At 28.7% G+C, this 15,322-nt stretch overlaps 3 protein-coding genes across 5 annotated transcripts in view; all 3 read left to right on the forward strand.

The window, feature by feature from the left end:
• The first annotated feature begins 3,637 nt into the window (after positions 1-3,637).
• Positions 3,638-7,135, forward strand: LOC142240861 (uncharacterized). 3 transcript variants are annotated; one of them, XM_075312602.1, is made up of 9 exons: positions 3,638-3,831; positions 4,266-4,406; positions 4,486-4,745; positions 5,070-5,191; positions 5,249-5,451; positions 5,827-6,032; positions 6,196-6,346; positions 6,418-6,521; positions 6,612-7,135. In XM_075312602.1, exons 1-9 carry the CDS (start codon positions 3,729-3,731, stop codon positions 6,933-6,935), a joined length of 1,614 nt encoding a protein of 537 aa, XP_075168717.1. In that variant the 5' UTR covers positions 3,638-3,728; the 3' UTR covers positions 6,936-7,135. The 3 variants fall into 3 exon arrangements, with proteins under 3 accessions (XP_075168717.1, XP_075168718.1, XP_075168719.1); XM_075312603.1 differs by having other exon boundaries at positions 3,639-3,831; positions 4,504-4,745; XM_075312604.1 differs by lacking the exon at positions 3,638-3,831 and adding an exon at positions 3,956-4,137.
• Positions 7,136-7,264: 129 nt separating this feature from the next.
• On the forward strand, positions 7,265-9,820 carry LOC142240860 (uncharacterized). The gene has a single exon (XM_075312601.1). The coding sequence runs from the start codon at positions 7,278-7,280 to the stop codon at positions 9,696-9,698; it is 2,421 nt and encodes an 806-aa protein (XP_075168716.1). The 5' UTR covers positions 7,265-7,277; the 3' UTR covers positions 9,699-9,820.
• A 1,618-nt stretch (positions 9,821-11,438) lies between these two features.
• The window catches only part of LOC142239331 (ATP-binding cassette sub-family G member 1-like), a 51,490-nt gene continuing 47,606 nt past the window's right edge, over positions 11,439-15,322 (forward strand). Inside the window, exon 1 of the mRNA XM_075311116.1 lies at positions 11,439-11,707. Coding sequence (XP_075167231.1) covers positions 11,587-11,707 — 121 coding nt within the window. The 5' untranslated portion in view covers positions 11,439-11,586. The remainder of the gene's footprint in view (positions 11,708-15,322) is intronic.

Genomic DNA, 15,322 nt, shown 5'->3' on the forward strand with positions numbered 1-15,322 from the left:
TTCTGACTTTTGGTCATTAATAAAACACATTTTACAGTTCAAAATTTAATATAGTACAATGTAATCTTGAACATTTTTTCGGAATCTTCCGAACATATGTAGAATGTATGTAAAAAAAAAAACAAAAAACAAACAAAAAAAAACTTTGGTCGTAGCAGGGATCGAACCCACGACCCTTGGCATGAGAGTCAGACGTAGCAACCACTGCTCCACGGTGCCAAACTAAATGTTTGTTTCTGTTAAATAAACTTTGTTTATTCGGTTCGTGGGCGCCGCAAGCTATGCTATATAAATATAACTTATATGGATAATTATCTATTGATGACCATAACAGGTACATAGCTCAGTGGTTAGTGTGTTGGCTTACAAAGTGCATGGTCCGCGGTTCGATTCTCTGTCCAGGCGAAAGGTAAAAAATTTTAAAAATTTATAAATTCGTATAATTTCTTCTACATTGTTGGTATTACAGGAAAATGTGTTAAGAACTAAAAAAACTCGTGGATGTGAGGGAAAATGCAATTAGCAAGAAAAAATTTTTTTAGTTAGTCTTTATGAAATTGTTGTTAAATCCTGGAAAAGAATAAATGTTTATCACAAAAAGTATATACTTTTCTTCCAAATACACTTCCTTACAGCGAAAAGCAAATAAGAAACGAACTTTGTTTGTCTAAAATTTCGTTTGGGAGGAAAGAATTATTTTTTTGCGTGTAAATGCTCTTTTGTAAAATTGCATTAAAATTGCTCTAGCTTTATATTTCCCAAATTTTACTAACATTGTGTTTCATGCCAGGACGTTAGCCAATTTAAATTTGAATTCTAGAGATTTTGTAGAAGTAAACAAGTATATACGGCCGTAAGTTCGGCCAGGTCGAATCTTATGTACCCTCCACCATGGAGAGCGTAGAAACTTCTACGAAACACTGTCATCCTCAATCGAATTACTTAGGTTGTGGTATCTTAAATCGTTTTCTAAATTGTGAGTTAGTCCATATGTTACGTGCACGCAGAGGAAAAACATTTTTGGACATGTTCACAGCAATTCTTAAATGCTCATTGAGAGTATTAAATAATTGCAAAGAGCATTTGTTTTATTATCGTAAAAAAACAATTCTGTCCGAGAAAAAAATATCGTTGCAGCAAGCACGTAAATGGTCACCAAGTCTGGCAAAAATGTTCCGATCATTTAAATGATAGAATTTTAATGGCGAAACAAAATGTACATGGTCACCTAAGACCATTTCATGGTTGTCCAGCTCATTTAATAATTATATCAATATTTACCTGTTCGCCGTAATAATTTAAAATTTTGACATTTTTGCGAAAAAAATGTGGGAAACTTACATGGTCACCAAAGACCATTACATGTTTTTTGTTACCATTTAATGATGACATTAATCATTTAAATTTTCGTCGTAAGCATGCAAATCTGCTGATTTTTTACGACAAAAAGAGTTTTTTTAATTCTATGAATACATAATTCAATTTCGAAATTACGTCAGTCATCTTCTTGATATCGATGCTATCGGTTGTTAAAACAAAATTGCACGAAAAATCATATTTGTGTCGTATTAGTTTCAAAGAAATAATGTACAATAGTTTGGCCATTAAAGTGCATTACGAATAAATGTTTTCGATATATTAATTTGGGATCATGGAAACATGTGCATTGACAAAAATTGATTTTCTTTTGGGATACAGACGTGTGGCCAGTTTTTTACTCAAGCTGATAAAATATTAGCGAAACGCTTCCTGCCAGTCCTTAATTTAAAATACATAATAATTTGGCTTTTATCTGAAACCGATGGTAATTTATAGGCGAGTCTAAGGGAGTGTCACACAGTTTTAGAGAAGTTTTTGTAATGCAGTATTTCTATCTGAGAAATATTTAACTAGGTGCAAACTGGCCAAACATTCTTTATGAGCTGGAGTAATCCAAATTGGAACGCGTTAAGAGTTTGGTTTTTGTTTCGTATAGATCGCAATTTTACCCAATCGATTGTAAGGTTCTCCACAATTTGAATTTGATTAAATGCCCGTCGTTGTCTCTTAACATTTTTATTTATATACCATCGTTTATGACATCATTTATATTTAAACAAATTTCGCACAATAGATATCACTTCTGCTCACATAGTGATTGGTACCATTTATATATTATTTTGAAAGGCTGGTGTTTCCTCAATTTCTTGCCACGATCACATGTCCGGCAATATTCCTGTTTGTAATGCTTGGGTAGAAGAGATGAATTTGGATACGGCATTCTATTTTATGTTTTGTAAACTTCTCAATATTCTTATATTTGGGCACAAAAATGACAAAACAAGCTATATTATGGCTCAAAACTTCAAAACAAAACAAAACATCAAATAATAACTAGAATGAAGTTCATGACTGTCATTATTGTTTACTTCTTTTAATGGCTGACGTTAGCTCTGTTCGCACAATTTTCCAGTACAAACTTGCAAGCAAACAGTGTGTCAACTTTCGAAAAGCTTTTAGTACGCAAAAAGTATATATTCTTATTTCCCCTTTCTGTTAAAGAAAAAAGGAATTGATGCTGAAAGACATACCATTGTTATTATTAGTTTTGATTTCAACGAACTTATATGGACCTTTTAACAAAACTTACCAAAAAGATATAATTGTAGTCCATCTTTGGAGTTTTAAGTTTATAAAAAAAATCTGTACTAATTTTGTGCTAGGATCGCGGTTTAGAACAGTTATGATCCATGTTCGCGTGAAATAAATGCGACATCATTGTTTGTGAAAAAAAGGTATTAGAATGTTCGGTTTTCGTTTCAAACCTCTAAATTAAATGTGCAAAAATATACATCATGATAATTATATTTATATAAAATCTTACAAAACATGAATGGAAAAGTTTCAACGTATGGATTTCGTAACATTTCGTCATTTGAAACTATTGATTTCCAAAACGTCACTGTGAAAATAATCTGGGTTTCCATGCGGAAACTGGGCTGTACCCACCTTAAGGGATAAATCAATAGAATCAGCTCAATTGCTTTTGTTTCTTTGAAATTAAACAAAATAAACATTAAAATAAACATTTCCCCCGATAAGGTCAATACTATGTTTGCTTTTCGAGTTGAAATTTTCGCGGTTACTTCACTAAAACAGTTCATTATAAAGGTAAATACTATGTTCGCTTTTCGCGTTGACATTTTCGCGGTTACTTCATTAAAACAGTTCAATATAAAGCAGATAGATTAACTCAATTGATTTGCCGTTTCTTGTTCCTCTTGATTTCGGCAAGACTTTACACGAATATTTCTCTTTTCGTTTATAATTCTGATTATTTCAGGAAAAGTAATCGTGAAAATAAAGAGGGTTTCAACTCGAAAACCGAACATACAAATGTTGTGTTTATAGGTGGGTACTATAAACATAAAATTTTTAGCGATATATACTCAAAAACAAAATGGTAAATTTGACGAAATTGACTCAGAAACTGTAACTACAAAAAACTAGCATTTTAAATAATGATTTTGATGCGAAAAATGGGCATACCCAATAAAACTAACTGAAAATGTTGGAACATACCTAATATGAAAGCTCGTTTTATTTTCGGCTATTCGTATAAATCAATTTGTTGGTTGGTGTAAGGCACACTTAAAGCTTAAAACGATTTTCAATTGGTAGTACATCAAGTTTGATTTATAACGTTTGGTTGTGGTGTTTTTTGTGTTTTTCAATTTGTGCGTTTAAAAATGAAAGGTTTTAAGATAATTAAAACCTTATTTGAAGAAAAGAAGGAAGCACTTTGTTTGTGCTTCGATGGGGAAGACAATTATAATATATTTATAAATGAAGGTAAGTAACAAATGCAATAAACATAAGTGAAAAACGAAACAAAAAATTGAACCGGTAAAAATAGCTGTATGTACACATTCTATTCTACGTTGACCAATTTCGCGTTTAGCTAAATAAAGCGAATTTGTGTCCACTCAAACAAAAAGTGATGAAATTATTATGATGTGAGAAAGTTTCCTTTACTTTATTAATTTTTTGCGTACGTTAGTTAAAATAACTAAAAAGGGGAAAATATAACCAAATGAATCATAACGACTTACTAAATTCATGTCTCCACACAAAATAATTCAGAAGTTCTTAAATAATGTAAGTTTTACAAAAAAAAATATCTTTTTTGCAATTTTGAGCTCCAATTTTTTCCTTCGAACTAAGAAATTGTCTTAAACAAGTGATACAAATTAATTATGTCTAATAACTTTTATGTTTATTTACAGCAAAGAAAATATATAATATGCCGAGCGACGTTTCCATTGACATCTTTTCAAACGATTTCAGAATAAATCCGGGTATATTCTCCCATGCGGTGGAACAATATATCGGATCTCCCGACTTTTTCTTGGTTTTAAAATTATCTGGTAAGTACATAATAACATAATTAATTTTTCCCCCAAATGTGAAACAAGAGGAAGATTTAAGTAATTATGCTTATGAAAGCTCCAAATTTTTTAATAGATGTTGCTAGTGAGCCTTTAGTATTAGACGATTGTGAACTTGATGTGGTATCCAATGAAGAAATTTACTTAAGTTCATGCTCACCATCAAGTGGATGTCATCAAAACCAACACCCATTATGTTCGTCGCATAGTGACGCAATTCGTTCTGTGTCTATAGGTGGAGCAGAGTTTTCAAATTTTACAGAAAGCAACACATTTTTTGCAGGAGTCGAAAATGTCCCATTGCTGCCGACTGTTCAAGTAATTGTTGAATTCTTTTATATTGACGCTTAACTTAGTATTTACTTCGATTTAGTAATATATTCTAATTGAGTAGAGAAAGTAGAATCTTAATTAATCATGGAGTGCAAATTTGAACATTCAATACAGCATTCACATTACAAACCCAAAATCCACTTTAACTAGATTTCAACTGTCGTTTGCTTTACAAAAATTGATTTCAAATCTCGAAAACTGTGGATTTTGAGAATGTTGTGTCGAGCCTATACGAATCTATCTACTTGTAAATATTTTAACTAATTGGGTTTTTATTTATAATTAATTTGCTTTACTTTCTTAAAAAAGGAAATTAAGAAGATTAGGAATATTCAGCTTTTAATGCAATTGAAAGTGTTGGAAAATAAGGAAAGGACTCAAATTGCAAAAACAATTGTAGGTTATATCCTGCATAATAATTCCAGCCGGCTGTAAGATTTCCTAAAAACATTTATATATATATAGTTAAACAGAAATTTTTGTTTCAGATTACATAGAGAGGATTTTTTACAATTATCCCAATTCATTGTTGAAATATTTCCCTCTGAAATAAAAGAAAGCTATTACGTTCCATTTCAAAAAGGCCACCTAGCAAAGGGCAAATTATACGATGCTTACAACAATATGAGGACAAAGTTAAGTGCTGCCGGCATTATTAAGAGGCGCATTCACACAAGGACTCCCAAAGAAAGTAAGTGTTTAAATTTATGAGTTTTACCTTGCTTACGAATGTTTGTTTTGTAAATATTAACTGCTCAGAAAAACAGGAATCGTTTAGCTTTTTTGTAAGCTTCAGAGAAAAAATATATTTAAAAAGTATCCTGAAAATGAAAAGCAGTTGATATTTTCCAAAATCAAGTTTTATGATATAATATAGTTATAGTAAGAAAATAAACCCAATAATCAAGGATATACATATTTATCAATAACATAGATATTGCTGTGTTCTTAACAAATCGATAGTCGCCCATGAACAGGGATATATTTAGAAAATTGTTGTTATAAATACATTTGTATAATATATTGACTGATTGGAATTTTTAAAAATGATTTTTTTTATTTTAAGAACCTGTTACCTCTACTAAAAGTGATGGAATTGATGTCGATGATCTTCGTATTCTCCAAATACAAAATTCACAATGGGCAAAAGTTTTGGAAATATGGAAAAAGTCACATTTAGTACGACAAAACGAATTGAAAAACACGAATATGTCCACATATGATTATATGGAGAAATACAAAGTTCTTTGCAACGAAAGGAGCTATGATTTGGTAAGAGATCATTCATTACATTTCTACAGATAAGAAGATTTTCCATATGTTAAGAGACAAAGTTCGGCTTTATATTGCTATCAAACAATTTTTTTAAATTTGAAAGAAAGCAAAAAATGGTGAAAATGATATTTCAAAGAGTTCTCACGTATTACAATTACAGATTGAAATAGACTTCAAAAGATTATATCCGCAGTCAAAGGGAGTTAATGATTGGAGGATTTACTACCCCAAAATAATTTCCAAAGCAACAAAAGTAAGGGAGCACAGCATTCAAAAAATTTTAACTATCATAAACAAAACATTAGACGAAGGTAGGTTAATATAAATTAATGACAAAAATTATCTATTAAAAAGTTTTTCACCCATTTTTATGTCACTGCAGAAACAAAATACGCCCTTGCCCTCATGGTTGTACCTTATCTTTTGCCAACAGCACGACATAACTCCAAATTAGAAGTTCAAGAATCGTTTATCATCTATAGTGAAGTATGTTATATGTATGAATCTCTGTTATATAATCAATGTTATTTGATACATAATTATTCAGTGGCTCTAATTTTCGTTTTTTGTTAACAGAATATATTGCAAGCAGATGACGAAACCAGAAATAACCATAAACGTAGGAAATTGGAAACCCAACCGTTAATACACTTCGTTGGAGATACTACAAACGCAATATCCCTCTGCTACGTTGATTTGGCTGGAATAAGATTGAAATTTAAGGACCCTTTGAAAGCATTTGAAGTGTGTTTCCAGAGTTTCATGGCTATGAATATAAAATATCCTACAGAATGTACCCACGTGTGGACATTTTTCCAAAAACTTATTTTTGAAGTCGACACAATTTGGGATTTAACATTACCATCCGTGAGTACACTCATTAATGAACTGAAGTCATAAGAATGTTTAAGTATTAATGGCATATTAGTATTAATATATATTAAACAGTTACGAATGTATCGTAATTTTAGTTTAAGATATTTTGAATATACAATTTAGAATATAGTTTCAAACACCAACTTGGAAAATAATTGAATGTATTGATTACACAGAAAAAAATTAATTTGCCTTTAATCATTAAATTAAATTATCGAATTAAATTTTGGTAGAAATCGCTTCAATCAGGGATATGCAAATATCAACCTTATTAATTAATTTTGGAAACAATAATAGTTAAATTTTCCAATTCCATGAAGAGTTTAATTAAACAATATTCGTGACATCTTTTTCTGTGTAGTTAAAATGGAAGAAATTAAATGTGTTTTTTGTAACGACACTTTTCAATATATTTTAAGCTTTATAAGTCACATTAAGAAGAAACATCGAAACATATCATCACTGACATGCCCATATTACACTTGTGACCGAAAATATAATCGGTTAGACTCGTACAAATATCATTTAAAAAAACATTTCAAATTATCAGAAAATGTGAAAGAAATCAATGAATCTGTCGATTTGTCATATGAGTTAACTGAGAACGATTTTACGCCGAATAGTTTCCATACAAACGATATAGATGAGCCCTTAGTTAATAATGATTTGTCTCCATCATATTTAAACTTAAAATTTGATTTAATTAGACAGATTGTCAAATCCTACTGTAATGATTCCATTCCTCGCAACAAAACCCTCGAAATCATTAGAAATGTAGCGAATGCTTTCAGGAATTATTTGTTGGTGCTGAAAAGCATGTTAGTCGATGCTAACGTCTGTTCCGAAATTTTAACTTTTATAAATACATTATGTGACAACAGTGTTATAGATTCGGAATATAAACTTATTAATGAATTTAAGAAAAGTAAATACTTTGTTGAAGTTCAATTTATTACATTACATAAAGAATTGCAAGAATGTATAATGTTTGCTGGACAAACAGTTTTAAAAAATATTGAATATTCCATTGCAATATTGCCACTTCATGAAATGTTTTCGATTTTATTTCAAAAAACACAATTCCTAGCAGAATCAATTGCATATTTAAACACACTTGCCTATAATAATTCGGAAATAGTTTGTAACTATATGCAAAGCCCTGCTTGGAGAGAAAAGGAAGAAAAATGCTCGGAGCCGGGTACCCTATTAATGCCCCTATTTATATATTTCGATGAATTTGAACCAGACAATGCTCTAGGTTCCCATGCGGGTATGCAGAAACTCGCTGGAGTATACATAAAACTTCCTGGGATACCAGAATACTTGCAGTCGAAGCTTTCTCATATATTTGTATCAATGTTGTTATTTGCAGAAGATAGAAAAAAATTTGGAAATACTGCCGTATTCCAAAATTTTATTACAGAACTTAACAAGTTACAAGCTAATGGAATTGAAATAAAGACCCCAATTACGTTCAACGGAGAGAATATAACAAATGTAAAAATTATTCCTGCGATAGTTTTAGGGGACAATCTTGGGCTTAATGCTATTCTCGGGTTTTCAGAAAGTTTTTCCAGCAATTATTATTGTCGTTTATGCAAAGAGCACAGGGATGATATTAAATTAGCTTCAAATGAAAATGTTTATATGCTAAGAAACCCAGAAAATTATGAGCAAGATTTACAAGACAAGGATTTTAAAAGCTCGGGTATAAAGGAGAATTCTGTTTGGAATGATTTAAATAATTTCCATGTAACTCAAAATCATTGTGTGGATGTTATGCATGATTTACTCGAAGGTGTTTGCCATTACGTTTTAATTTTTATTTTGAAAAGATTTATTGAGTACCATAAATTTTTTTCTCTGCAGCAATTAAATTATAGAATGTTAACATTTGATTTCGGTCCCATTAACAGTAGAAATAAACCTCCGATTTTAAATAGTGACTTCCATAAAAAAAATAAACTTAAATTATCTGCTTCAGAGACTCTAGTGTTTTTGAAAAGTTTTAATTTAATGCTGGGAGATCTGATTTTAGAATGTGATGAATGGGACTTATATTTACTTTTGAGACAAATTGTTGTTATTGCTTGTGAAAGTGAATCTATTCAAAAAGGTATTCCAGAACATTTTCATCAATTGGTGTGTGAGCATAATTCCTTATATATGAAACTTACTCAAACAACCTTAAAACCGAAATTTCATAACCTTTTCCATTATGCGACAATCATGAGAAAAGTTGGTCCATTAAAACACATTTCGTCAATGAGATTTGAGTCGGTACACAAAACGTTAAAAAATATATGCAATAGCTCTAATAATAAGGTTAATATTTTAAAAACAATTTTCACCAAATACCAAATCAAACTGTTTGACCTTTTTGTGAATTATGCCGACGTTTTAGATAAAAAAATAGAAATTGGAAAAACAAGGGAAGTAAAATGTAATGAACTGGAAAAATTTGGAATCTATTCGGAATTTGCATTAACCACTGTTTCTCAGTTACAATATAAACACATGTTTTTTAAACCAGGAATGGTAGTACATATTGGAGAATATGAAGATAATATACCTTTATTTGGCTTAATTCACTGTATTTGCTCAGTTGATGATATGTTTTCATTGTGTGTTCAGAGATTACTAAATCATGGATTCGATAGTCATTACCATGCGTTTCGTATTGATGTTGAAGAAATATTTTATTCTATTAGTATTAAAGATTTAGAATCAACACTTAAGAGCTACATAACTATAACAAAAGAAAATGTTATGTACATAAATACTTAAGCCATAAATACAATAAGACAATACAATATGTAAATAAAACAATAATTTAAAATACAATTTACAAGCAATTATTAATGTCAATGGCAATATTCTTTTATTTAATAAAACACTATTTTCCACCATATCGTAATCATTTTTAATATGGGAAAACACTTTTCTGCCAACTCATAACATTTTAAGCTGTGACCATGTTATATTAATTTGGAAAAAATAAAACATTTTTTTCAAAATCATAACATTTTAGATGATGACCATGTTCTATTACTCAAGAAAATATTTTTGTGTTCAAGAGCATAACATTTTAGACTGTGACCATGGTTTTATAAATCAGAAAAAACTATTTTCGTTGAAATTATACCATTTTAGATGGTGACCATGTTTTTTTAAAAGGTAAAAAAACTCTGTTTTTTGAAATCATAACATTTTGGGTGACGACAATTTTATTTTTATTTTTACTATGTTCACTGAGAAAACATGATTGCAATAAAAATGTTAAATGCTCCCCGCAAAAATGTGTCCAACCATACTATTTTGCTCTTCAAATATGATCAGGGCAAACATGTTCCTTCTCTGCGTGTGGTATAACATATATTAGACAAAAAAGGTATGTGTAGGTAAGTCTACAAATAATTACGAATCGATATGGACTTTTGCACGGTACGTAGGGAGCCAGAATTGAAATATGGAGGTCGCTTATATGGGGGCTATATACAATTATGAACTTGATATGGACCAATTTTTGTGTGATTGGGGATCGATTTATCTGAGGGCTATATATAACTATAGACCGATATGGACCTAGTTACGCATGGTTGTTAACGGTCATATACTAACACAATGTATCAAATTTCAACTGACTCGGATGAAATTAGCTCCTCCAAGAGGCTCCAAAACCAAATCTCGGGATCGGTTTATATGGGGGCTATATATGATTATGGACTGATGGGGATCATATACTACCACCACGTACCAAATTTCAATCAGATCGAATGAATTTTGCTTCTCCAAAATGCACCGGAGGTCAAATCTGGGGATCGATTCATATTATAGACTGATATGAACCAACTCCTGCATGGTTATTGGATACCATATACTAACATCACGTACCAAATCTTTGTCTAAAAACCTTCGCTGAAAATTTCAAACAAATCGGAGAATTTGGTAAAATTTTCAAAAATTCCCGCAGAGGGAAGGTCCCTCTTCCGAGCGGATATAAACAATGAGGTACCCGATATTAACTACATAACCTCCCCTGATGTCCTCTAGAAATTTCATGTAAATAGGAGAAATTTAGGTTTTTTACTGTTCTTAAAAAATTTTCGGGAAATGGGAGGTCCCCTCCCCGGCCAAATATCGAAAAATAAAGTAGCGATCTTTCGTCTAAACACCACCCCCAACATTCTCTGACAATTTCAAGCAAATCGGAGGGAAGGTTTTCAAGCATGGGGAGCTCTACTCTCCGACATATTGGTAAATATTTTTTTCAGTGTACTTATTGCATTTTTTCTTAATATAAATATTAAGAATGCAAATCTTCATATATATTTAAAATATCTCAAATAATTTTTTGTCATAATCTCACTCCACCTTAATGCTTGTCAAATGTAAATGAATTAACTGTAATTGCAACAAGTTTCGATTTTATTGAGATGAATGAATGTATGCGCATTTGGATACATATGGCGACTATGGCCTTGACTAATTTCTCCAGAACATAGAATAAAACAATCAGTTTACCACTGGATCTAATATCGTTCGTTCGTTCAGTCATTCGGCGCATGAGATTTTCATCGCACTTATAAAATTTTAAAATTAACCGCAGTCTTGTTGATGGCAAAACGCGAAACATTCCTAAGACTAGAAGCAGTTGAAGCGTCAAATACTAGATATGGAATATTCGAATCGATCAGATGTGACAAACAAAGAGAGGAAATGTGACAGTTTAAAAAATATTCCAAAAAACAAATCAGTAAATTTGCAATTTTATGATGTGACATATAAAGTTCCAAGTAATTATACAAGTGACACAAATACTATTTCTAATCTGAACATAAAATGTGATATTTCAAGGAGATTTGAATTTTGTAATGAAATGAGAGATTAGCGTCTTGAATTAAAACCATTAACCATTCAAGTGAATAAGATCTTGAATTAAAACAATTAACCATTAAAGTCAAAAGTTTTGCAAATTTTTTTTTTCTACAAAATTTTATCCCTATAGAAAATTTTGTCAAAATTTTATTTCTATATAAAATTTTGTGAAAATTTTATTCCTATAGAAAATTTTGTCAAAATTGTATTCCTATATAAATTTTTGTCAGAATTTTATCCCTATAGAAAATTTTGTCAAAATTTTATTCCTATAGAAAATTTTGTCAAAATTTTAATCCTATATAAAATTTTGTCAAAATTTTATCCCTATAGAAAATTTTGTCAAAATGTTATTCCTATATCAAATTTTGTCCAAATTTTATTCCTATAGAAAATTTTGTCAAAATTTTATTCCTATAGAAAATTTTGTCAAAATTTTATTCCTATAGAAAATGTTGTCAAAATTGTATTCCTATATAAAATTTTGTCAAAATTTTATTTAGCCAATTATGTCAAAATTGTATTCCTATATAAAATTTTGTCAAAATTATATTCCTATATAAAATATTGTCAAAATTTTATTCCTATATAAAATTTTGTCAAAATTTTATATTCTTTTTCTTTAGAAAATTTTGTCAAAATTTTATTCCTAGAGAAAATTTTGTCAAAATTTTATTCCTATATAAAATTTTGTCAAAATTGTATATTCTATTTCTTTAGAAAATGTTGTCAAAATTTTATATTTTATTTCTTTAGAAAATTTTGTCGAAATTTTATTTCTATAGAAAATTTTGTCAAATTTTTATTCCTATTTATTCCTATAAAATTTTATTCCTATAGAAAATTTTGTCAAAATTTTATTCCTATAGAAAATTTTGTTAAAATTTTATTATTAAAGAAAATTTTGTCAAAATTATTCCTATATAAAATTTTGTCAAAATTGTATCCTACATAAAATTTTGTCAAAATTTTATTGCTATTTTATATAGAAATTTGTCAAAATTTTATTGCTATAGAAAATTTTGTCAAAATTTTATTCCTATAGAAAATTTGGTCAAAGTTGTATTCCTATATAAAATTTTATCAAAATTTTATTTTGCCAATTTTGTCAAAATTGTATTCCTATATAAAATTTTGTCAAAATTATATTCCTATATAAAATTTTGTCAAAATTTTATTCCTAGAGAAAATTTTGTCAAAATGTTATTTCTATAGAAAATTTTGTTAAAATTTTATTCCTATATAAAATTTTTTCAAAATTTTATTTTGCCAATTTTGTCAAAATTTTATTCCTATATAAAATTTTGTCAAAATTATATTCCTATATAAAATTTTGTCAAAATTTTATTCCTAGAGCAAACTTAGTCAAAATTTTATTCCTATATAAAATTTTGTCAAAATTTTATATTCTATTTCTTTAGAAAAGTTTGTCAAAATTTTATTTCTAAAGAAAATTTTGTTGAAATTTTATTCCTATATAAAATTTTGTCAAAATTTTATTCCTATAGAAAATTTTGTCAAAATTTTATTCCAATAGAAAATTTTGTCAAAATGTTATTGCAATATAAAATTTTGTCAAAATTTTTTTCCTATATAAAATGTTGTCAAAATTTTATTCCTATATAAAATTTTGTCAAAATTGTATTCCTGGAGAAAATTTCAAAATTTTATTCCTATAGAAAATTTGGTCAAAATTGTATCCCTATATAAAATTTTGTTAAAATTTTATTTTGGCAATTTTGTCAAAATTGTATTCCTATATAAAATTTTGTCAAAATTTTATTTTGCCAATTTTGTCAGAATTGTATTCCTATATAAAATTTTGTCAAATTATATTCCTATATAAAATTTTGTCAAAATTCTATTTCTTTAGAAAATTTTGTCAAAATTGTATTCCTATATAAAATTTTGTGAAAATTTTATATTCTATTTCTTAGAAAATTTTGTCAAAATTTTATTTCTATAGAAAATTTTGTTAAAATTTTATTCCTATATAAAATTTTGTCAAAATTTTATTCCTATATAAAATTTTGTCAAAATTTTATTCCAATAGTAAATTTTGTCAAAATTTTATTCATAAAGAAAATTTTGTCAAAATGTTATTCCTCTATAAAATTTTGTCAAAATTTTATTCCTATAGAAAATTTTGTCAAAATTTCATTCCTATATAAAATGTTGTCAAAATTGTATTCGTATATAAAATTTTGTCCAAATTTTATTCTTAAAGAAAATTTTGTCAAAATTTTCTTCCTATATAAAATTTTGTCAAAATTTTATATTCTATTTCTTTAGAAAATTTTGTCAAAATTTTATTCCTATAGAAAATTTGGTCAAAATTTTATTTCTATAGAAAATTTGGTCAAAATTTTATTCCTATAGAAAATTTTGTCAAAATTTTATTTCTTTATAAGATTTTGTCAAAATTTTATTTCTATAGAATTTTTTTTTTAAATTTTATTCCTATATAAAATTTTGTCAAAATTTTATTTCTGTAGAAAATTTTGTCAAAATTGTATTTCTATAGCATATATTGTCAACATTTATTTCTATAGAAATTGTTTTCAAAATTTTATTTCTATGGATAATTTTGTCAAAATTTTATTTCTATAGAAAATTTTGTCAAAATTTTATTTCTTTAGAAAATTATATCACGATTTTATTTCTATAGAAAATTTGTGAAGTACCTCTTAGTTGGAGAGGAATATTCTGCAAAATCTACCAACTGTGGCAACCATGGGTGTAACACATCGCAAGATCAACAGTGTAACCCATTTTGCACTGTAGATAGTCTATAGTGCAGATTGTTGCACATGGAAACAGTTGTTGAAAACAGTTTTATTCTTCAAACGAAATAACAGCGTGCCTGAAATACAACAGAAAGTGTATGACGCGTGTGTTGTGTTTGTTTTTCAATTTCTTCACCACAGCTGATTAATTTAACAAGAAGAAGCGTTGGGACGAATTTTCTTTTGTTTACTAACCACTTTTTTGAACTTAGTATCAGTGTTTCACATTTTTGTTCGATTTAAACGTAAATTGTGTGATCTTTGCAGGGAAAAAATGTTGTACCATTTGTATACAACAATTTTTTCCCTAAACGAAACCATCATTAAATGGTGAATCAAAGATAATAGTTTTTTTTTTTAAATCCTTCCTCGCAGAGAGGTTTTCTGAAAATATATAGATTTTCAGGTGGTTTGATGACAGCTACTCTTCCAAACAGATCAGTTAACTAGTACACATTCCGAAGTTAAATTTAAAGTTTCTACATATGGAGATATCAGAGTTTTAGAAGAATCTTAAACTTCTCGACTAAGCGCGCTAGCAAAATCTCAATTCTATGATTTTAACTTCGTTAGTTGAATAAGCACGACAGCTCTGATAAAAATTGCGATTTGTAGAAGCACAAGAAGTTTAATCGGGAGATCGATCTATATGGGGGTTATATAAAAAACGGACCGATACACACCATAGTTTGCATGGCTATTTATAAAGTACCTCTGAATTTTGAATATCAGGCAAATCGGATAAAA

This window comes from Haematobia irritans, chromosome 5, assembly GCF_050003625.1.
Source record: "Haematobia irritans isolate KBUSLIRL chromosome 5, ASM5000362v1, whole genome shotgun sequence".
NCBI classification, from domain to species: Eukaryota; Metazoa; Arthropoda; class Insecta; order Diptera; family Muscidae; genus Haematobia; species Haematobia irritans.

Coding starts and splice junctions, on each gene's coding strand:
- LOC142240861 (XM_075312602.1), top strand. CDS start 3,729: ATGAAAGGTTTTAAGATAATTAAAACCTTATTTGAAGAAAAGAAGGAA. Junction 6,033..6,195: donor ACGAAAGGAGCTATGATTTG/GTAAGAGATCAT, acceptor TTACAATTACAG/ATTGAAATAGACTTCAAAAG. Junction 6,522..6,611: donor CGTTTATCATCTATAGTGAA/GTATGTTATATG, acceptor TTTTGTTAACAG/AATATATTGCAAGCAGATGA.
- LOC142240860 (XM_075312601.1), top strand. CDS start 7,278: ATGGAAGAAATTAAATGTGTTTTTTGTAACGACACTTTTCAATATATT.